This window comes from Crinia signifera, chromosome 7 (assembly GCF_055691185.1).
Source record: "Crinia signifera chromosome 7, ASM5569118v1, whole genome shotgun sequence".
In the NCBI taxonomy this organism is placed as follows: domain Eukaryota; kingdom Metazoa; phylum Chordata; class Amphibia; order Anura; family Myobatrachidae; genus Crinia; species Crinia signifera.
Window position 1 is genome coordinate 29,258,477 of NC_139223.1, and position 23,746 is coordinate 29,282,222.

The 23,746-nt window shown below is 47.2% G+C and overlaps 1 protein-coding gene and 1 pseudogene across 1 annotated transcript in view; one reads left to right on the forward strand and one right to left on the reverse strand.

The window, feature by feature from the left end:
* Window positions 1-1,338: 1,338 nt before the first annotated feature.
* Window positions 1,339-4,088, reverse strand: LOC146021117 (cyclin-dependent kinase 5 activator 1-like; annotated as a pseudogene).
* Window positions 4,089-5,443: 1,355 nt separating this feature from the next.
* Window positions 5,444-23,746, forward strand: part of LOC146021118 (WD repeat-containing protein 90-like) — a 30,822-nt gene continuing 12,519 nt past the window's right edge. The window contains 15 exon segments of the mRNA XM_083154919.1: window positions 5,444-5,458; window positions 5,803-5,942; window positions 6,477-6,607; window positions 12,491-12,621; window positions 12,768-12,929; window positions 13,206-13,305; window positions 13,308-13,327; window positions 13,460-13,586; window positions 13,895-14,001; window positions 14,833-14,960; window positions 15,098-15,180; window positions 17,682-17,803; window positions 20,043-20,097; window positions 20,153-20,958; window positions 21,975-23,135. Coding sequence (XP_083011045.1) covers window positions 5,444-5,458; window positions 5,803-5,942; window positions 6,477-6,607; window positions 12,491-12,621; window positions 12,768-12,929; window positions 13,206-13,305; window positions 13,308-13,327; window positions 13,460-13,586; window positions 13,895-14,001; window positions 14,833-14,960; window positions 15,098-15,180; window positions 17,682-17,803; window positions 20,043-20,097; window positions 20,153-20,958; window positions 21,975-23,135 — 3,288 coding nt within the window.

A 23,746-nucleotide genomic window follows, 5' to 3' on the forward strand; every position in this document is an offset into this window, starting at 1 on the left:
GTGTATGCTGCCTATTGTCTAGTGTGTACGCACTATATTGTTAATGGTGCACGCTCCCGCAGGTTGTTAGTGACCCCAATGTCCTCTATCCATGCAGCTCAATCCTGGCTCTATGGCAGGCATGGCCAAACTGTGGCCTCCAGCTGTTGTGAAACTACACATACCAGCATGCCTTGCCATAGTTGTAGCGGTCCCTAATAGCAAAGCTATGGAGGGACTTGTAGTTTCACAACAGCTGGAGGGCCATAGTTTGGACATGCCTGCTCTATGGTCTGTGACAGTATACTCCTGGATGTGGCCACTGAAGTTACCTTAGAAGATTTTATTTTTTGTTTCTCCAAGATATCGTTTGTCAGTGAGTTCATGGGAATCATGAGCGACACTATCGCTGGAATATTGTCTAGTGTGTACCCAGCATTAGACTTCTTAAAAAAATATTGCGTTGGTCCATGGTGGCTGTGCCACTACCAATTCTTACAGAACTGGTAACCCCATCGCCAAGGGGCCACGCCCGATAGCCATGCAATAACAGCCACGGGTGGGGAGGGGGAAAGGGGAAGGGGAAGGGGAGGGGTGTGGGTGTCTTTGTCTCAGGTTCCCAAGCCTGTATGTGGGTCTCTTTGTCTTCAGTTCCCAAGCCTGTATGTGGGTCTCTTTGTCTTTGGTTCCCAAGCCTGTATTTGGGTCTCTTTTTGATTCCCAAGCCTGTATGTGGGTCTCTTTGTCTTTGGTTCCCAAGCCTGTATGTGGGTCTCTTTGTCTTCGGATCCCAAGCCTGTGTGTGGGTCTCTTTGTCTTCGGTTCCCAAGCCTGTATGTGGGTCTCTTTGTCTTCGGTTCCCAAGCCTGTATGTGGGTCTCTTTGTCTTCGGTTCCCAAGCCTGTATGTGGGTCTCTTTGTCTTCGGTTCCCAAGCCTGTATGTGGGTCTCTTTGTCTTCGGTTCCCAAGCCTGTATGTGGGTCTCTTTGTCTTCGGTTCCCAAGCCTGTATGTGGGTCTCTTTTTGGTTCCCAAGCCATTATGTGGGTCTCCTTGTCTTTGGTTGCCAAGCCTGTATGTGGGTCTCTTTGTCTTCGGTTCCCAAGCCTGTATGTGGGTCTCTTTGTCTTCGGTTCCCAAGCCTGTATGTGGGTCTCTTTGTCTTTGGTTCCCAAGCCTGTATGTGGGTCTCTTTTTGGTTCCCAAGCCTGTATGTGGGTCTCTTTGTCTTCGGTTCCCAAGCCTGTATGTGGGTCTCTTTGTCTTCGGTTCCCAAGCCTGTATGTGGGTCTCTTTGTCTTTGGTTCCCAAGCCTGTATGTGGGTCTCTTTTTGGTTCCCAAGCCAGAGCTGTACTGTCTTAAACTGATGGTATGAGCAGCTCTCCACCTTCAGCTTTAAGATCCTCCAAGATCTGGATGAAATATTTTGGATCCATATGGAAGCGGAGCATTTTTGCACTCATTAGGTTGAGAATAGAGAGGACACGGTTCCAGAAGGCTTCCCTCGAGCTGTCAATTACGAAATTGCTCATTGGGCAGTTTAGTTCCAGTGGCGTAACTAGAAATTTTGCTCCCCCCTGCCAAAAAAATTCTGGCGCCCCCCCCCCCCCCCCCTCCCATTTTTAATAAAACAAGCAGGACTATATCTTGGCGATTCAGCTCCCAGTGCAGACAGTAAAAATATCCCCCTCTTTACTTGAAAAAAAAAAGGATTTATGAAGAACATAAAGAACCTATAGCGTGCCCATTCCAAAAAGGGTATGTGGCAATGCTTAGTAGAAAATATGCCACACATTGTAATGCACATTACAGAATATGCCACACACCGTAATGACTCTTACACATTACAGTATGCCCAATATATAATGCCCATTACACATTATGTCACACACATGCAGAATGCACAGCGAAGCGTTTCTTCAGCTTGGCTGAAGCCCATAGTACGCTTATTGATGCTTTTATTTATTTTTTACAAAGAGGCATTTGAATGATATGAGAGGACAATGGGTACATCTGGACCAGAGAGGCTTGGAGGGTCAGGGCTTCCAATTCGGTTAAAAAAAATTTGCCTGCTGCTCCGACATCCCCATCTTACCCCATCATTTTTTTCAGTCACGGTGGTCAATGCTGCTTTGATGATGGCAGTATCAGACAGGACAGGGAGCCTGACTGTGATATACTGTCTGCATTGCGCTCCCGCCGTCTGGCATCCCTTGTAAGGTGAAAGGTCATGAGGTGTGGCAGAGGGTGCAAAGTGTTTTGTCCAGTGCCCCACTTCTAGCACTGCCTGCCAGCGTATAGCAGGCAGCGCCATTCACACAGCCTGTGCAGCCACTGCCCAGCAAGTTACAGGGAGCCCAAAGATATATTATAATACACATTGAAATGCCCATTACATACCACACTCATTTATGCCACTGACAACATTTTATGACACACAAAACATATTCAGGTAACAATATACCCAATAATGTAAACATACATTAAACTGAAAACACATAATATAATGTAGTAAAGAAAGTACTGTAAAATATCATGAAAAACAGGGTGGAGGCACTGGGGCGGGGGGGGGGGCAAGCAAAGTAAAAAAATAGGAAATAATACTATAAATGCAAACAATGATCTATATAATATACACACATAATTTATGACAGGCTGAATAGCAGAACATGGAGAGTGGTGGGCACTGAGATGATAAGTTTCAATGTGCTACCAACTTACCCGGAGTATGTAGTAAGTCAGGTAGGAGGCATGAGAGGAGCGTGGGACACAGAAGGGAGGAGGATAAGAGAATGAAGAAGAGGGATATTGTACTTGGGTGGGCAGCTGGGTGTGGGCATGCTACAGCACATTGCCGTCGGAGGGGGTGCGGATGCTTTTGGGAGTGCGGCACAAATTTGGTTTCACCCCACTGAAGGGTGACACCTGGCTGCAGGTCACTGCTGGGTCTGACCGCAGCAGCCACCGTTACCCGCAGCACAGAGTTAGTCACCTTACTTCATGGGGACCCAAGGAATACGCAGCACGATTGCTCTGTTCCTCTCCCCACGTGGACTGCTCCCGTCGGTAGTGGCAGCACTGAATCGCAGCAACTCCGTTCTCCTCGTAGGTGTCAGCCACACAGCTTTGCCTGCAGCACAGGCAGGCAGCCAGCTTGTGAGCTGACATCCGGTGGCTATAAAACAGCGGGGCAAGCCGTGCGGCGCACAGTGCACTGGTCCCTCACACAGACAGCCAGAGGCTGAGAAGGCTGCTGCAACTCTCAGGAATCTTGCCTCCAGCGCTGTTAGAACGCCGTGACCTTGCGCCCCAGTGGCACCTGCTCCCCCCCGCCATCGCTGGGGCTGCGGAGCGATAGTTACGCCAGTGGTTCACTGCCCATGTATGAATATGAGATGTACAGACAGGTTGACAGTGTTTCCATTAGTTCCCGCTTGGTGTCCAGCTCTGATGCAATCACTTCACGGCAGAGCATGTACAGAAACATTAAATTGGCCGGTGTGAGGAAGCCAAAGGGCTGCCAGGTTCCAGTGAGAGATTTGTCTACAGACACCATCCATTCAGCAATGCGTATTGGTGACACCCGCTGCTTGCACCTGCGACAGAGGAACACCGAAAGACAGGCCAGCAGCTCGCCGGTGGATGCCTGCACCTTCTTGCATTCTGGTGGTGATAACTCTTGCTTTTCTTCAGCAGGCTCGCAGTCAGGCTTCTTGCATTCTGGTGGTGATAACTCTTGCTTTTCTTCAGCAGGCTCACAGTCAGGCTTCTTGCATTCTGGTGGTGATAACTCTTGCTTTTCTTCTGCAGGCTCACAGACAGGCTTCTTGGCAATAGTATCTTGTGAGTCCTGTGTGTAGATTGATAAGTCAACACAGGAGATGGAATTCTTTAGGCTCTCATTGACAAGATGGGTAACATCAACCTGGCCATTTATGCGCGGCCTTCTTTTAGTCATAAATCGCCTCATTCGGCCGAAGAGCGGCTGTCTCTTGGCAGATCTTCCTATCTCACTGTTCTCGATAGCCGTGGGCTTGGCCCCACTTGATGTGTCTTCACCAGGGGTGCTTGCCTTGCGGCAGCATGGGAATGTCAAGCAATTCCACATTCTTATTCAGTATCCTGTTCTTTATAGCACTGATTGTGGTCTGTGGTGGCTCTGATTGCTGAATATACTCCAATAATAAGGGTCTGTTTCCAGCACGTTGTATATGATGCTTCCTGGTTCAGTCCAAGGCAGCAAATGAGTCCAGCAGATTGTAGCCAGAGGTGTTCTCTGCTTACACTGGGCATTGTGACATCACATGCTGATTGTGACATCACAGGCTGATTGTTATGTGTTATTTATGCCACTGATGATATCTAGGTAATTTCAAACAGTGATTAAAATTGGTGCAATATAGAATGTATAATCACCCTATTTAGATATAATTAGTTGAAATTCACCAAATAAAAAAAACTATTTCCCGTCAGCATACCTTCCAACATGACCCATTTCAGGAGGGACAAAATGCTCTTTTCCTGGTTTTCCTTGCCAGCTGCAGATGTGCAGCTGCAGCACAGTCCAAAATTCTATAGGGGAGCTAGATCAACTGTCACTCCAAACACTGACTACAGCCAGGGACTCACTGACAGTTGGTGTGCCACCCCTCTTGGCACTTTGGGCTGTGCTGTGGCTGCAACTGTCGCTGGCTAGGAAGTCCAGATACAGAGCATTTTGTACCTCCTGGAATGGGTCATTTTGGGAGGTATGCGTCAGTAATGGACCCAGCCTTCTCCTCCTATTTATTTAGAATTGTATCCCCTTTTATTATGAGATAGCAGCAGATCATTCATGTCTGTGGATGAAACGCTGAGATAATAGCGACTCAATGGCTATTTCCACTGGCATTGTAGTAACAGAAACTGAAGGTGCACTGACTGAGTATTGGGTGTTTGGCGGACACATGTGTGCTTATGGACAGCGCCTGTGTGCTTATGGACAGCGCCTGTGTGCTTGTGGACAGCTCCTGTGTGCTTGTGGACAGCGCCTGTGTGCTTATGGACAGCGTCTGTGTGCTTATGGACAGCGCCTGTGTGCTTGTGGACAGCGCCCGTGTGCTTATGGACAGGGCCTGTGTGCTTATGGACAGGGCCCGTGTGCTTATGGACAGCGCCTGTGTGCTTATGGGCCGCGCCCGTGTGCTTATGGGCCGCGCCCGTGTGCTTATGGGCTGCGCCCGTGTGCTTATGGGCTGCGCCCGTGTGCTTATGGGCCGCGCCCGTGTGCTTATGGTTAGCGCCTGTTTTCTCATATAATATAGTATTAGTAATAACTGACTGTAGGTAATTGTACAGTGGGTCACATGACTGTATCTTTCTAATGCCAAATACACCAATTCAGTTGCTACAGTGCCTTGCAAAAGTGTTCACGCCCCTGGAATTTTTTTTTATATTTTTGTTGCTTCACAACCTGGAATTAAAATGGATTGTGTGAAGGTTTGTATCATTGCGCTCACAGAACATGCCGGCAACTTTGTAGATGGTATTTGTGAAAAGCCCATGTGGTCCTAGACACTGTCCATCTTATGCCTGTGTCAACCTTCCATCCATGACCTTTAGTGGTGGACCCAATGTATGTTGCCCTAATATTATGCTAGTAAAATGTGCTGTTACACTGAAAGAAAGCAGGTTCTCCACCCAAATAGCACAATCCTATTGGTTAAGGTGACAATGCCCTGGAGAAAGCATTCTACCCCTTGGTCCATTGTCTCTGATAAAAGGTCTCTCTTATGTATCCGCAAAGTGTACAATTTATTCTCTGCTCTTGTGTGTGTTTGCAGCTGTATGACTTCACAGCCAATGAGGAGACTCCGTGCACTGTGACCTTTCACCCTGCCCGGCAGGCCCTGGCCTGCGGCTTCAGCAGCGGGGTGGTGAGATACTTTGATGTGACGGCTACCACTATGCAGCAGGAACACAAGTAAGTGCGGCTTTCTCACTCCTAGCCGGTTCTCTGGCCGGGGTGTAGCTGTGCTGGATGGAAGAGACAACGGGGTGGATGTAAGAAGGCTCGTTATGGGGGGGACGCGGTATCCGCACCATTATGTGCACTGATACTGCTTCTACCCCATGTATGAAGAAGTGTGGCTCCTGGTACAATGGGCCCCATTAAGGTTGGCTTGGTAAGCTGCAAACTTGCGAGCTTGCATACAGCTCGGCGACTATGTAAGTCACCGAATCCATCCGCAAAGGGGGCGGCACATGCGCATAATAGACCATGCACAAGCACGGTCCCCAGAGCACCGGGACGGGGCCGAACTCGCACAATTGGGAGTAGACCAGAATCATCCCCAATATTTGTCCTATGTTTAATAGAAATGTACTTTCCCGAAAAGACCCCGTACTGTCACTGGTGCTCAGCGGGAGACCCTTCATTACATCCTGAGCAGATGACGGGCGGCTGTCAGTCACTCCCATCATGACAGTATTTTCTATTGATCTGTTTGTACACCAGGCAGCACCGAGGTGCCATTACTGGCCTTCTCTTCTCTCCTGATGGCGGGCTGATGTACAGTGCCTGCACTGCGGGATCTCTGGCTCTCTACAGCATCGGACACCAGGAACAGCATGTTCTGCGGGTGCTTGGTGAGTGATGACATAGAAACATAGAATTTGACGGCAAATAAGAACCATTTGGCCCATCTAGTCTGCCCCTTTTTTACCCTTCAGGTAAACTCAACCCTTTTTAATCCTTATTTCTTTGTAAGGATATTCATGTGCCTATCCCAAGCATGTTTAAATTGTTCTACTGTCTTAGCCTCTACCACCTCTGATGGGAGGCTATTCCACTTATCCACTACCCTTTCTGTGAAGTAATTCTTTCTAACATTTCCCCTGAACCTACCTCCCTCCAGTTTCAGTGCATGTCCTCGTGTTTTATTACTTGTTTTCCTTTGAAGAAAATTTCCCACCTGTACTATGTTAAAACCCTTGATATATTTGAAGATTTCTATCATGTCCCCCCTTTCCCTTCTCTGCTCCAAACTATACATGTTAAGATCTTTTAGTCTATCCAGGTAAGTTTTGTGATGTAGGCCATGAACCATTTTAGTTGCCCTTCTTTGTACACTCTCCAATGTATTTATATCCTTCTGAAGATATGGTCTCCAGAACTGGACACAATACTCTGGATGAGGTCGTACCAATGACCTATAAAGTGGCATTATTACGTCTTTTTTTCTGCTACTGATTCCTCTCACTATGCAACCAAGCATCTGACTAGCCTTCCTCATTGCTTTGTTACATTGCCTCCCTGCCTTTAAGTCACTTGAAATAGTGACTCCTAGATCTCTTTCCTCCTCAGTAGTTTCCATTATAGTACCCTTGATACTATATTAAGCCTTTGGGTTTTTGAGTCCCAAGTGCATAATTTTGCATTTTTTAGCATTAAACTGTAGTTGCCATTCTCTTGACCAATTCTCAAGTTTACTTAGATCATCAGTCATTTGATTTACCCCTCCTGGTGTGTCTACTCTGTTGCATATCTTTGTATCATCTGCAAAAAGGCATACTTTCCCTTCAATACCATTTGCAATGTCACTAACAAAGATATTAAAGAGCACTGGTCCAAGTACAGATCCCTGGGGTACTCCGCTGGTAACATGTCCCTCCATAGAATGCACTCCATTTACGACAACTTTTTCCTATCCTGCAACCAGGTTCTTATCCATTTAATTGTTTTATAATCCAATCCCACACTTTCAAGTTTATTTAGCAGCCTGCGATGTGGGACAGTGTCAAATGCCTTACTAAAGTCTAGATATGCCACATCTACAGCCCCCATTTCATCTAGTATTTTGGTCACGGAGTCAAAAAAGTCAATAAGACTTGTTTGGCACGATCTCCCTGCAGTAAAACCATGCTGTTTTGGATCCTGTAAATTGTTTAATTTAAGATATTCCACTATTCTTTCTTTTAATAGTGTTTCCATTATTTTCCCTACTACTGATGTAAGGCTCACTGGTCTGTAGTTACTTGCTTCTTCTTTGCTTCCGCTTTTGTGCAGTGGAACTACATTTGCTTTTCTCCAGTCCTCTGGAACTGCACCTGTATCTAGTTACTGGTTGAATAAATCTGTTAATGGCGCTACCAACACATCTTTTAGTTCTTTTAGTATCCTTGGATGCACTCCGTCTGGCCCCATTGATTTATCCACTTTCAGTCTTGAAAGTTCTGTTAGGACTTTCTCCCTAGTAAATGTACCTCCATCTACCTTATTTTTCTGAATGTCCTTGCAACTTAACTGTGGTCCCTTCCCTTCTCCTTCTATAGTGAATACAGAGCAAAAGTAATTATTTAGATGATCTGCAATTGCCTTGTCTCCCTCCACCAAATTCTCAGTGTCTGTCCGCAGTCTTATTATACCTCCATTTGATTTTCTCCTTTCACTTATATACTTAAAAAAAGTTTTGTTTCCTTTATCTACCGACTGAGCCATTTTCTCCTCAGCTTGTGCCTTGGCACGCCTGATCACTTTCTTAGCCTCTTTGCATCTGGCAAGATACACTTCTTTGTCATTATTATTTTGAGTCTGCTTGTATGTCCCAAAGGCCATCTTTTTTGCTTTTACACTAGTTGATACCTCTTTTGTAAACCACACTGGCTTCCTTTTCCTGGTACTTTTCTTAACCCTTTTGATACAAAGGTCCGTTGCCTTTAGTATTGCACTTTTTAATTTTTTCCACCTCTCCTGCACTCCTTTCACGTTCCTCCAATCTGCTAATGAGTCGCTTAAACATCTCCCCATTTTTGCAAAGTCAGCCTTCCTAAAATCCAACACCTTAGTTTTTGTGTGACTGGAGTTGGACCCTGCCTTGATACTAAACCATACTGCTTGATGATCACTGGATCCCAGGTTCTCACCCACATATATGTCTGATATCCTGTCACCATTTGTGAGTATTAAATCTAATATTGAGTCTTTGCGAGTAGGCTCCCTCACCAATTGCTTGAGAGAGGCTCCCTGTAGGGAATTTAGAAATTTGCCACTTGTAGATGATCTTGCAAAAGACTCCTCCCAATTCACATCAGGTAGATTAAAGTCTCCCATGATTATGACTTCTCCCTTTAAAGCCATTTTAGTGACATCAAGCAATAGGCTCCTGTCCAAATCCTGCCCCTGGCCTGGTGGCCTATAGATGACCCCAGTACGAATAATGTCCTTCTCCCCCATTTCTATGGTCACCCAAAGGGCCTCAGTTTTTTCTTCAATGTTTTGTATTAAAGTAGCATTTATGTTTTTCTTTACATACATTGCTACCCCTCCTCCGATTCTTCCCATTCTGTCCTTCCTAAATAAATTGTATCCTGGTATAGCTACGTCCCAGCCATTGTTCTCATTCCACCATGTCTCTGTGAAAGCCACAATGTCTAGGTCATCCCTTGTCATTATTGCAATTAGATCAGGAATTTTGTCTCCTAGACTTCTAGCGTTTGTGTGACACCCCAGACCCTGTGTGTACTCTGGGGTGCTGCCCCAAGACATGGCCATGTAGTACCCCACAGAAGAGTTGCTAGGCAACCGTATCCCAGGCAGTCACATTACAGCAGGGCCTCACAGGGTTAATCCTGCAGCTGAAGCAGGGCGCGAAAGGAAGAGGGGAGGAGATGCCCCATGATTGGAGGAACCGGGAGCGAGAGGAGAGAGGGGTGTTCCTTGGCCCCAGCACGCAAAAAGAGCGAGGGAAGGAAGCACTGACCTGGGCAGCGTGCGTGCGGGAGCTGCCTAGAGAGAAGTCGGAGGGCAGCGTGTGAAGCGAGCAGAAGTCCGGCAGAGACGAGAGAGGCTGAGCCGGGCACGTGTGACGGACGGCGGGAGCCAGGAGGAGACCCGGCGGCGCGAGAGACCAGCCGCAGCATCGAGCCGCGTCATCAAGGAGCCCCCGGCAGCAGCCAGAGAGAGAGGCGCACGATCCCCACAGCCGCCGCACAGTGACCTGAGGCCCGGCGGTGATGGACAGATTGCCCGGCGCCGACCCCACCGCAGCAACCGCAGTGACAAGCGGACCAGGGTCCCAGCAGCTGGCGGGACGCTCCGGGGCCCCGCACCGCAGCACTGATAGTGCAGAAGGCCCCAGGAGGAATCCCCTTGCACCCACACGAGCCCAGCAGTTATCCGGGATGGCAGGTGCCGCATCCAAACAGTAAGTGCCACGCATATGCACCCTGATCCTCCAAGGCCCGCGCAGGCAAGCACACCAGATACTGCCTCCCCATACTCTTGACCACAAGTCTTGGCTGCACCCCCTTTACAGGTCAGCACAGTGACTCACAGACCCAGATAGTATAGTGTGGGAGCGGAGGGACAGCGACAGAGATCCTCAGCCACTGAGAACCCCTTACAAGGATCTGACCCCTGTACTGTAAAAACCAGGCACCCCACTAAGCAGAGTACTGCCATTTTCTTAATAGAGACCCTACAGCGCCATCTTGTGGCTCAAATCAGGAACTTCCCTTGCCAATCCTCAAGCAGAGACTTAAGTGCTTTCTGGATTTAGGACATTTTTCCTTCCGTGTCATCTGTATCCAACCAGGGAGACTGTTTTAGGTTCTAACGGACTGCGCAGTAGCGGAATAGAGGCCTCTAACAGACTTCAACACTAGGCCTGTGCACAGGCCTGCCTCAGAGGCAGTGGTTAAAGACACACTCATTGGATACCCAGTCACGTGACACTGTTGTGGGTTTAATGTTGAAGTGATTTATATTGTCTGCAATATTTATGTGGTTTAATGTTAACGTGATTTAGATTGCAAGGTATATTGAAGTGCAATTGTGTTGAGTATTCTCGTGACTTTTAGCGAGAGAAGTGTTAGAGTATTCCTCAAGTTGTCTGGCTGATTCACATCCGAGCGTAGCTTTGGGTTTGCCCACGTGAAATAGTACCTGTGCCGCTTGCACGTAACATAACAGCGCTAATGTGGATCAGTCACGGCGAGAGGACCTTTAATTAAGTACCGGAGTCTAACCTAAGTATTGGAGTATAATTATACGGGTTTACCTAACTGTTAGCAAGTGCCCGGTTGCATACGCACTTTATTTGAGGCGATACTGACATTGTTAATGTTTGCCAAATATATGCTGTTACATTGTTGTGAGTGTTTTACCTGTGACAAGTAAGTTGGTTACCTACCTCAGACTACGGGTATTCCGGTTAATAAACACCCTTGAAGCATACCCTCAGCCTGTTTATTGTCTCAGCCGCCAAGAAGAAAGAAGACATCTGTCCAGCTCCAGTATCAAGGTAATACAGAGGGTTACTGGCCGACCTTTCCGGTGCACCACATTTGCACACATAGTTTTAAAAATTTTGCCTGTGCATCTGTTATTCCTAGCCATGTTCATACAGTACAAATTCGAAATCTAAAGTTGAAATTACCTGTTTGATGATGTTGTTCAATGTCTGTTTTTATTTTTTACTGTTCAGAAAAGCTGCAGGTCACTAATTCTAAGAATATAGTGAGTCTGTTCAGGTCAGGCTACACCTGAACACTAACGGCCAAATGGTCAAAGGAGATAATTTGCACTGTGTTTGAGTAGACATCAGGCAGAATGCAACACTAAACTATGCTTCACTGAACAACGTCCCCAAACAAGTAATAACAATTACAATCAATTCATTACATCAGAACTTTTCAAATCATACAAGAGTTTGCATAACACAGAAATAAAGAGAGCATATTGGAGATGAATTAAATACTCTTGAGGTATCAATGCAGTCCATGTGTGTTTTTGTTGATTTGTAGTAGTTTGCCTTCAGTTTTCCTTCGGTGCAACGCAGGTATAACGCTCGTAGTTATGACTCTGTTTTCCCACTTTAAAACGGTCCCATTCAATACAGGGCCACAGCTAAACTATGGCCACAGCCGTATGCAATGAGAACTAAGATACTCTAACAATGCCTTCTTCCCAATTTCCAATAATTGGAATCTACACCCTCAGTCCCCACCCCCTGCTATACAGAGCAATAAAAGTGGCTTACAAAAACAGTTCTGGCATTCCAGGATACTACTGTATATCTCTTTTAGAATAAAAAATACATGCCTCACTACACACAGGCAAGGTACTGTTGTTATTTACACAGATCAGATATTTGGTTGAATTTAACTATAAGACAATCCCACACACAAGGGATGCAATGTTCTGCAGTGAAGACACTTGCTTGCAAATGTACCCAGTAGAGTTCAAAAGCATGTGGATGTTACAGCAGAGAGAGATAGTCTGCACGTATGCCTGTGACAAAGTTGAATTTACCTATAAGACAATCCCACACACAAGGGATGCTAGATGGACGCTCACATATTACACAGCGCAATACATGTGACCCGTCACATTGCCCCAGTGCTGTGAAGCCGGAATCCTTCTTGATCATCCAAATGCTTCTCTTCACCCCTCTCCTTGACGTACCCTATATCCTCTGTTCCCTTCTCTTCTGTCAGGCCGCAAAGGTCTAAACACTGTCTAATGCGCAGGTAACGTGGTGTGCAAGAACTCCGAGCAGGGGCCCCAGTCTCTGTCGCTGAGCATGGACGGATGTCTCCTGGCGTTCGTCGGACCTATCGAGTACACCGTGACTGTCATGCACGGCCGGTCATTAGATGAGGTACCTCTAGAACATTGGCCTAAAGCCCAGTTTAGTGTCTGCCCTCTGACCCCAGTACACCTCGTCCTCCTCTTCTGTAGCAGGAGCTCTCTTGGAAGAGCCGGTTCTCTCTGCCTCCTCGTCACTTGTTGTTCTTGTTCCTTCAGCTCCTGCGCATTGATGTCAGCATCCTGGATCTAGGCAGCACTAAGCTGGACTGTGCCCTGAGCCTCGCATTCAGCCCACTTCGCCCCTATCACTTGCTGGTCTCCACTTCCGGCAACAAGATCTTGTGGCTGGATCCTAAGACCGGACGTCTCACCAGAGAGGTGAGGGTTCTAGACCATAAAACACCAGATTTAGCACTTTGGTCTACATAAACACTGCAGCAGGTTACGCGTTTTGCCAGGAGACCAACGGTAAATGATCGTAATAAATACACATTTACATTTTGGATATCTCAGAAGCAGCAGACTCAGGTGGTACATCTGTCTATCCGCATGTCAGTGTTTGGTAAATAAAAAACCAGATTTACAGGTGTTTGGTAAAACCGTTGTTGTTGTGGTGATGTCCCACATGTAGGTGACACCTCTGATCTTCCTCAGGTGACACAAGTACATAAACAGCACTGCTACACCCTGGCAGTGAGTGATGACAACCTCTTCCTGCTGACTGCTGGGGACCGAATGATCAAAGTCTGGAACTATATGGAATCGCCCGCCCACAGGTAACGTGACCAAATAACGCTGTCTGGTTTCTCCTCTTTGTGGCGTCATTCTGTGGTTGCTATAGTTTATAGTCCTCTCTCGCTGCATCTGTGCATTCACGTCCCTGCATCTTGGCTCCTCCCCCCTTTCAGGTGTTCATCGGACACTCGGAACCTGTGCAGCAAGCAGACTTCTCCCCAGATCAGCAGAGTGTGATCACTGCTGGGGACGCCATTTTTATTTGGGACTTCGAAGCGGCCCCGATGTTCCAGTTAGAAGGTAATATTTTTTTATTTGATTTTTATATTTATGTGCTCCTTATATTTTGTATGTGTGTTTTTGGTAACTTTTAATTCTTATTAGCCTGCTAGTTTTTCTTTACTTATATACTAAAAGACAATTTTTATTTTATTTTACTAGCTTCATCCCTGGTGGAGGTTCAACGTTTGCCCGCCAGTTGAGTGTAAATGGCCCTTTACCCTCTGCCATCCATTCCAGCACTGGTAAGTGGATCAGTACAGTGGTGATTACTGGCTGCAGGTGATTTGGCCGCACCCCATGAACCTAATCTGGTTCTCCCGTAACAGGTCCCGTAGATCAGAGGAGAGATTCCACATTCATCTCTAGCGGAGTGCCAAGGGGCACAGCTCCTCATCCTTGTATCTCCTCCTCTCCGCGCCTGGATATCAGCCCAGTGCAGCATACAGGTTATGCAGGTGAGAGGAACTATCGCTGTAATATGGTATGGTGCGGTATAGAACACCCCTGTGAGATATCATCTTTGCACTCTTTCATTGCTGTCCTCCCATCTCGCTGCTTGCAGGGCTCCTTTCAGAGTCCGATGATGGGGACGCGGTGGCGGCCGGAGCTGCGCACGCAGAATCTGTGGTGGAAGAGGTGGAATTGCGAGATCCACTGGAAAGTGATAGGCAGTCATCTCTGATCATTATAGAGAGCCAGCCCAATAGGTCCAAGCTGCCCTGGGGTTCCAGGACCATCAGCAGCAGTCAGGGAGAAGGTAATGATGAACCCAACATTGTCAGACAGAATCACCGTAACCCAACGATGCTGATGTGTAGAGCAATGCATGTTCCCTGTATGCGGAGATGAGTGCGCGCTAAGCACCTGTCAGAGACGGCTGATTGCTGAGCGGACTATGGACGTCCATGTCAGTGTTGGGTAAATAAAGAACCAGATTTACAGGTGTTTGGTAAAACCGTTGTTGTTGTGGTGATGTCCCACATGTAGGTGACACCTCTGATCTTCCTCAGGTGACACAAGTACATAAACAGCACTGCTACACCCTGGCAGTGAGTGACGACAACTGCTGACTGCTGGGGACCCAATTATCAAAGTCTGGAACTATAGTCTGGCTGGAATCACCCGCCCACAGGTAACGTGACCAAATAACGCTGTCTGGTTTCTCCTCTTTGTGGTGTCATTCTGTGGTTGCTATGGTTTATCGTCCTCCCATGATGCATCTGTGCATTCACGTCCCTGTATCTTGGCTCCTCCCCCCTTTCAGGTGTTCATCGGACACTCGGAACCTGTGCAGCAAGCGGACTTCTCCCCAGATCAGCAGAGTGTGATCACTGCTGGGGACGCCATTTTTATTTTGGACTTCGAAGCGGCCCCCGATGTTCCAGTTAGAAGGTAATATTTTTTTATTTTTTTTATTTATGTGCTCCTTTTATTTTGTATGTGTGTTTTTGGTAACTTTTAATTCTTATTAGCCTGCTAGTTTTTCTTTACTTATATACTAAAAGACAATTTTTATTTTATTTTCCTAGCTTCATCCCTGGTGGAGGTTCAACGTTTTCCCGCCAGTCGAGTGTAAATGGTCCTTTACCCTCTGCCATCCATTCCAGCACTGGTAAGTGGATCCGTAGAGTGGTCATTACTGGCTGCAGGTGATTTGGCCACACCCCATGAACCTAATCTGGTTCTCCCGTAACAGGTCCCATAGATCAGAGGAGAGATTCCACATTCATCTCTAGCGGAGTGCCAAGGGGCACAGCTCCTCGTCCTTGTATCTCCTCCCCTCCGCGCCTGGATATCAGCCCAGTGCAGCATACAGGTTATGCAGGTGAGAGGAACTATCGCTGTAATATGGTATGGTGCGGTATAGAACACCCCTGTGAGATATCATCTGTGCACTCTTTCATTGCTGTCCTCCTATCTCGCTGCTTGCAGGGCTCCTTTCAGAGTCCGATGATGGGGACGCGGTGGCGGCCGGAGCTGCGCACGCAGAATCTGTGGTGGAAGAGGTGGAATTGCGAGATCCACTGGAAAGTGATGGGCAGTCATCTCTGATCATTATAGAGAGCCAGCCCAATAGGTCCAAGCTGCCCTGGGGTTCTAGGACCATCAGCAGCAGTCAGGGAGAAGGTAATGATGAACCCAACATTGTCAGACAGAATCACCGTAACCCAACGGTGCTGATGTGCAGAGCAATGCATGTTCCCTGTATGCGGAGATGAGTGCGCGCTAAGCACCTGTCAGAGACGGCTGATTGCTGAGCGGACTATGGACGTCCTTGTCCTCCATACTCCCCAGTTTGTGCGCACATTCTATATAATCTTATCTCCTGTGTTCCTTCATTAGATGTGAGGCAGGAGACGCCCCGTCCTGATGCTTACACTCATTTCAACCCTCGTTTCAAAGACCCCTGCTTGGCAAAGGTAAGAAGCTCACAGTGGGGCAGATGTATTACTCCTGGTGCAGGGATAAAGTGGAGACAGAGTAGGAGGTGGTAATGCACCAGCCAATCAGCTACGTTTGAAAAATGACAGGCGTTGATTGGCTGGTGAATTGATGTCATTGCACCTTGTGTATTGTACAGGGAATGTGCCCACCTCCGCCCGGCCAGGAAATGTTGCAGCTGAAAGCAGTCATTGGGTACAATGGTAACGGCAGAGGGAACATGGCGTGGAACCCAGATACAGGTACATGATATATACATAGCCTCGGCTCCACATGTCTTATACTGTACGCTGCAGCCACTGTGTGACAGTGTATATGAAAGGCTGCGTTACTGGGATATACTGTATAATATGCATGCTTCCTGTTACTGCCCCATGGCAGAGAGACGTGCGCCACACTCACTGACTGACCCCTTGCTGGACTTGCACTGCAGAAATGCTCCATGGTTGCTCCATACACCTGGGCTGTGCTTCTCCAATCCAGTCCTCAGGACAAACTGACAGTACATGTTTTCCATATATCCATGTCGAGGCACAGGTGTATTCATTGCTGACTGACACATTTTATAAGATCCACAGGTGGTGCTGATTATTTTACTTGGGATTCTGTGAGACCTGGCCAACATGCACTGCTAGTGTGTCCCGAGGCTTTGCAAAGACACTCACTAGTTTAAACACAGTGATGTCACAGTAGCTCAAATGACTGCAGTCTCCTCTTTTTGAAATTGAAATTTCTGCTTTCTTTCCACCGTGGCATGCTGAGCTTTGACATTTCATATGTAGAGGCAGCTTTGGGAATATTGCCATGGTCCTATGTCCCCCATGAGAGAGAAAATGGGATCCTTATATTGTATCCTTCTCCGAACCCATTGGGGAACACCGAGTGCCCATCCGGTTTTGCTCTAGTTAAAAGTACACTAACATTTTAACCCCTTTGAGTGAATTTGTCAACATCGTGGGAAATTTGCCAAGCACACATTTGTATCCATCATAATGACCGGTAATGTTACCTTATACAGGAAATTTCAGGCCTTATTTTGGTTCACTCTTTCTGACAAAATCCTTCTTAGATGGACAAAACCATGTGCACTGCAGGGGGGCAGATGTAAAATGTGCAGAGAGAATTAGATTTGGGTGAGTTATTTTGTTTCCTTGCAGGGTAAATACTGACTGCTTTATTTTTACACTGCAATATAGATCTCACTTTGAAGTAAAACCCCACCCAAATCTAATTCTCTCTGCACAAGTAACATCTGCCCCACCTGCAGTGCATATGGTTTTGTCCATCTAAGAAGGATTTTGTCAGAGAGTGAACCAAAATAAGGCCCATAATCTTTTTTTACACCACATTTTTATTTGCATTTATATAACAAATGAGAGCGACGCTGGCATTATTAGCGGATATTTTGCACATCTCTCACAGAGATAGAATCTGATTGGTTGCTACGGGCAACATTCCATCTTCAATAGAACTCCCATCTTAGTAAATTTACTACCCCTCCGTGTCCCATTCAGAGAAAAGGATATGATGCAAGAATAACATTTCCATTGTGATGCTGTCCTAAGAATATGGAGGGGTCCGACTGTCCGTAGGGGTGCGAGGGTGTGATCATTGATAATGGCGGTGATAGGACGTGAATGGGATTGTCAGTGATTGCCGTGTACTGTGCAGGGTTCTTTGCGTACACGTGCGGCTGTGTGATTGTGGTGGAGGATCTGCATTCTGGGATGCAGCGACACTGGTTGGGACACCCCGAGGAGATCTCTACCCTGGCACTGACTCATGATGCCATGGTGAGTATGGCCCAACTGTTCCCTTCTTGTCATTTATGTGCATCAATAAATCTCACAAGATTTCTTTCACACCATTATATTGCCTCACTCTTACTTCTATTGCCCCAACCAGCCCCGTTCTAGCCACATAACTCCCATTCTCTACTCCCTCCACTGACTTTACCTGGACAAATCATCTTCAAGATAAACCTACTGAGTTTCAAAGCCCAACATGAGCAAGGCCCGAGGTACCTGCAGCAGCTTCTTATCCCATACTGTCCCACCCGATTACTGCGATCTGTAGATGAAGGACTTTTAGCAGTATCTAGAATCTCCCATAATTCACCTGCTTTTCCTCTACCTCCCCCATGGCAGCCCTCACTCATGGGTTTCTCCCCTCTGGGTAGTGCCTTGGAAAGGAAGAAAAGACACCAGCCCCTATAGAAGGGCCCCTCCTCTTTCCTTCTGTGTCTTTTTTTCCTTTCCGGGTAAGTGCAAGTGAGGTGGCAGGTGGACACTGGCTTACCCTACATGGGGAAACGTCCCTGCCGCGGCCCAGGCCCCTTGCAGAGGATGTGGGATCCAGTCAAAGAGACCCGGTGGATCTGTTCATGAGGCCGCATGCGGACCCCCCTGGGGGCAGCTACAGGCGGTGGCGTCCGCAGGAGTGATTGCTATGGCGGCACGGGATAGCGACTGCCGCGTCACTACCTGGCCCGCGTGCGTCTGCACAGGGCGAACGTCGACGGCAGTGCGCGGCGCCGGCGAGTGACGCGCTTCCGCCGCGAGCGGAAGCGTACTTAGCCGGCGTCGGTATCTGAGCAGCGCTGTACTGGATAGTCAGCGTCTGGGGTCGCCAGCGTGTCTGAGGTCTTCAGTACAAGCCGGGTAAGGTGCCTATCGGGCAACTGGTTTTTGGCTCTTTTTTGCTGCGTTAACGCTGGAGGCTAATTAGTGTCGTGCATCAGGAGAGTTTTTTCTTGTTCTTAGCAGAGTATAGGTGCGCACTGCTGTCATGTAGGACGATGGTCGTGCTGTGAAAAAGTCAGGGTAAGCCACATTGTTTATGGGTGTCCACCTTAGCCTATACGCTTATATAAGTGATTGTTATGGTTCTATTATAAATCAGAGACCAGACCTCATTTAGACAAATGTGCAGCCTGTGAGAAAGTGTTACCTGAGAAACACGTGGGCATCTTATGTGAAAGTTGTAAAGGTGGCCATACATCAGAAAGATATTGTACCCAATCATACAATCTCAATTGATTGTAAGATGGATTGTATGCAGATTGTGCGCACATCTTGTGTACACAAATCATACAATCAATCAGGAGGACTTGAGCCTCCAAGAAATGTTATTTAAGGATAAGAAACGTAAAGGTAAAGTGTTCCCTCTGTCCAATACTCTGAAAGAAGTAATTTCAGAAGAATGGAAACACCCGGACAAACGGGGGGTTATCTCAAACAGGATCAATAAGATGTATCCATTTGACAAAGAGCAGGTTTCCTCCTGGGAGGCAGCACTGAAAATAGATGCAGCAGTGGCAAGACTGTCTAGAAAGACCACTTTGCCCCTAGAGGAGGCCAATATATTTAAAGACCCTATGGCAGGGGTTCCCAATCTTTTTTCATTCACGGCACCCTAGAGCATCAGAATTTTTTTCACGGCACCCTTAGGTCCCAAAAAAATTAACTAGATTGGGTTTATATTCGATTCTTAGCAGCAGTTATGTGGTAAAGGGCAGGATTTGCTTCTGTTTGTACACATTCTATGATTGGCAGCCACCAGCACTGGTTTTGCTCATAAATAATTAACCATTAATAATTTGAGTTGGTCCTAGACCACCAAGCCGCGGCACCCCTGCATGTGTCCAGAGGAACCCCAGGGAGCCACGGCACACAGTTTGGGAACCACTGCCCTATGGAGAGAAAAATCGAGTTGGGTCTTAGGAAGCTGCAGTTGGTGGCAGGTGCGGCGTTGAAACCAGCAGCGGCTATGGCTGTTACCTCCAGAGTACTGTGGGGCTGGTGCCAGCAGCTGGAGAGCGATTTACTGGATGGAATCAAAAGATCTGAGCTAGTCAGGATGGTGCAGGATGTGCAACTTGTGGTGAAGTTCGTGTGTGAGGCCTCATTGGACTCAGTGCGCCTAGCGGCGAGAGCTGGAGCAGCGGCAGCGGCCACTAGGAGAGCCCTCTGGCTAAAGCCTTGGGCAGCAGAAGTGCAGTCTAAAAACAGACTACTTTCCATGCCCTTTCAGGGTGATTACCTTTTTGGCAAACAATTGGATGACTTCGTTTCTAAAATTTCTGGAGGTAAATCCGTGTGGTTACCTCAGGATAATGTAGCTAAGAAGACTCCCCCGCCAAGGTTTAATAGATACCAGCAGCAAGAATTTAGGGAATCAAGGGCTTATAGGCCTGGGAGACCGTACAGAAGGGGATCATGGATTTCCAGGGCCAATTTTCGTGGCCAAGGGAACAAGGAGAGTAGATTCTCTTCTAAAAAAGACTCCCAATGACGCCAACCCACAAGGGGTAGGAGCCAGGCTGCTGAAGTTTCAAAGCGCTTGGCAGAGATCCACTTCAGACGAGTGGGTTCTAGAAGTGGTTCGTTCGGGCTACAAAATAGACTTTGTGAAAAAACCAGGGGAACTCCTGGTGCAGTCCCCTATTCCAGAAGACATGGAAGAAAGGGGAGCATTATTGTCCAGTCTAAAAGAAATGCTAGATCAAAATGTGGTCAGCATAGTGACAAAGTCACAAGAGTTTCGGGGATGGTTTTCCCGATTCTTCGTGGTGAGGAAGGCCGCGGGCGGTTTTCGAACCATCTTAGATCTGCGCAGGTTTAACAAGTTTATAAGAATAAAATCTTTCAGGATGGAATCAATAAAGTCTATCATTGCGGACCTAAATCAAGACGACTTCATGTCCTCGATAGACCTCAAGGACGCTTATCTACATGTTCCAATTTTCAAAGGGCATCGGAAATTCCTGAGGTTCCGGGTCCAAGGGGTCACTTATCAGTTCAACGCGCTCCCTTTTGGCCTGGCAACTTTTCCCAGGACTTTTACAAAAATACTAGTGGTAGTAATCGCCTGGCTGAGACAAAGAGGAATAAGACTATATCCCTACCTGGACGACATCCTGATCGTGGCAGAATCAGAGGCTCAGCTGGTATTGCATACGGCAGAGGTAGTGGAATGCCTAAGGACAATGGATGGTTAATAAACGAGAAAAAGAGTCGTCTTGTTCCAACACGAGAAATACAGTATCTGGGCGTGATCATAAATACCCAGAACCTGAATGTGTCCTTAACAATAGCCAGAAGAGAGAAACTGCTCAAGAAAATAATATGGATGCTGAAGAGAACGATGGTATCCTCTCGAGACTGCATGGAAACTTTGGGCCTCATGTCGGCAGCGCTAGAAACGATCCAATGGTCTCGTTTTCACATGAGAAAGCTTCAAACATGCTTTTTAATGCAGTGGGACAAAAACAGCAGGGGACTAAATCAACGAATAACTGTCAAAAGCGGCGAAAAAAGGTTTGGACTGGTGGTCAGACGCGGAACGTCTGGCAACAGGGAGAAGTTTTGCAATAGAAAAACAAATAGTAATTACTACAGACGCCAGTCAGTACGGCTGGGGGGCAACATGTGCCAGCCAGGTGGCTCAAGGACGTTGGTCAACATAATGGCAAACAGCCCATTCCAATCTGAGAGAGATAGAAGCAGTATATCGGGCTTGCGTTCACTTCCAAAGCCTAATACGAGGCAGGGAATTGATTATAAGATTCGACAACCAGGCGGTGGTGTCTTATATAAACCACCAGGGGGGCACAAGGAGCAGGGCTCTGTTAGAAGAGACATCCAAGCTATTCGAGTGGGCAGAAGCTCGCGTGGTAAATATCTCAGCAGTGTTCCTCGCGGGGAAGGACAATGTGGTCGCGCATCAGCTAAGCAGAGAAGATTGTCTACCGGGAGAATGGTCTCTCAACAGTATAGTGTTCGACTTGTTGGTAAAGAAGTGGGGTGTACCTCAAGTAGACTTGATGGCGACAGAAAGAAACAGAAAAGTACCAGTCTACTTTTCAAGATTTCGGGACCCTCAGGCGGCTCAAGTAGATGCTCTGACAGCTGTGTGGAACATGGAAATGGCTTATGTGTTTCCTCCAATTCCCATAATCCCAAGACTACTGAAGAAGATCCAGAGAGAGAATGTGAAAGTCATAGCAGTGTTACCACATTGGCAAAGGAGGGCGTGGTTCAGTACAGTATGCAGGCTGGCAGTGGACAAACCATGGAGGTTGCCATCGACTCAGGATCTGCTGTCGCAGGGACGAGTGACAAGGGCGCAGCCCCCGTCCTGGAACCTGACGGCTTGGTTGCTGAGACCAAGGCGCTAACAGCAAAGGGGTTTGACAAGGAGGTCATTGTGACGCTACTTAAAGCCAGAAAAAGCTCCACAGTAAAGACATATTACAGAATATGGAAAAGATATGTGTATTGGTCAAAAAGTGAGCATAAGGATCCGAAGACTGTAGCCACGATATTGAGCTTCCTACAACAGGGTCTCCAGATGGGTCTCTCGGTGAGTACCTTGAAGGTACAAGTATCAGCGCTTGCTTCCATGTTAGACTGGGATGTGGTAAACAACAGAGACGTACGCAGGTTTATGCAAGCAGTAAAAAGGCTGAAACCAAGAATTAGAAGTCCATTACCACCCTGGGACTTAAATTTAGTACTAGGGGTGCTCATGGAAGCGCCATTTGAACCTATGCATGAAGTATCACTGAAATTGTTATCATGGAAAGTCCTATTTTTGGTAGCAATAACGTCGGCCCGTAGAGTTTCAGAGTTACAGGCATTGTGGGTAGATGAGCCCTATCTAAACTTCTACGAAGATAAGGTAACCTTAAGGACGAACCCGTTGTTTGTCCCAAAAGTAGCATCGGAATTCCACATAAACCAAGAAATTGTACTCCCGTCCTTCTGTTCCAATCCATCCAATAGTAAGGAGGAACGTTTGCATACATTGGATGTCGTCAGGGCCCTAACTATTTACAAACAAAGAACTGCAGAATTTCGCCAAGCCAAAAATCTGTTCATACTAACAGTAGGAAATAAAAGAGGACAAATGGCGTCCAAACAGACTTTGTCAAGATGGATCAGAGAGTGCATCCTGAAGGCATACCAAATAAGGCGGAAGGAGCCGCCAGAAGGGCTTAGGGCTCACTCCACAAGATCGGTGGCCGCATCCTGGGCGGAGAAGGAATCCGTCTCGGTCTTAGAATTGTGTAAGGCAGCAGGATGGTCATCGGTCCATACCTTCACGAGGCATTACAGAGTTGATGTAATGTCATCATCAGACGCCAAGTTTGGGAGAAGAATCCTTAGCGCGGCAGTATTGTGGAAAAAAAAAAAGAAGATTTTCTTTTGTTGTTATAGCCGAGCTGGCTTATGTTTCTGTTTACGTGAGTATTACCCCCCTCTGGATTTATGTACTGCTTGGGTATGACCCATGAGTGAGGGCTGCCATGGGGGAGGTAGAGGAAACACCGGGTTATTACCTGGTAATGGGTTTTCCTCTACTCCACCATGGCAGCATATATTCCCGACCCTCACTCGTTTTTAATGTGTTGTGTACTAATCTGTTATGTTTTTAAGCTGGAGAATGCAAAGACACAGAAGGAAGGAGGAGGGGCCCTTTTATAGGGGCTGGTGTCTTTTCTTCCTTTCCAAGGCACTACCCAGAGGGGAGAAACCCATGAGTGAGGGCTGCCATGGTGGAGTAGAGGAAAACCCATTACCAGGTAATAAACCCGGTGTTTAGCCATGTGGCTCTGACTCTATGGAACTCACTTCCCCGCACAGTTAGAGAGGCCCCCACTCTAGAATCCTTTCACAAAACAGATCCAAGACTTTCCTGTTTACTCAAGCATTTACTTAATTCCCTTAAGAATC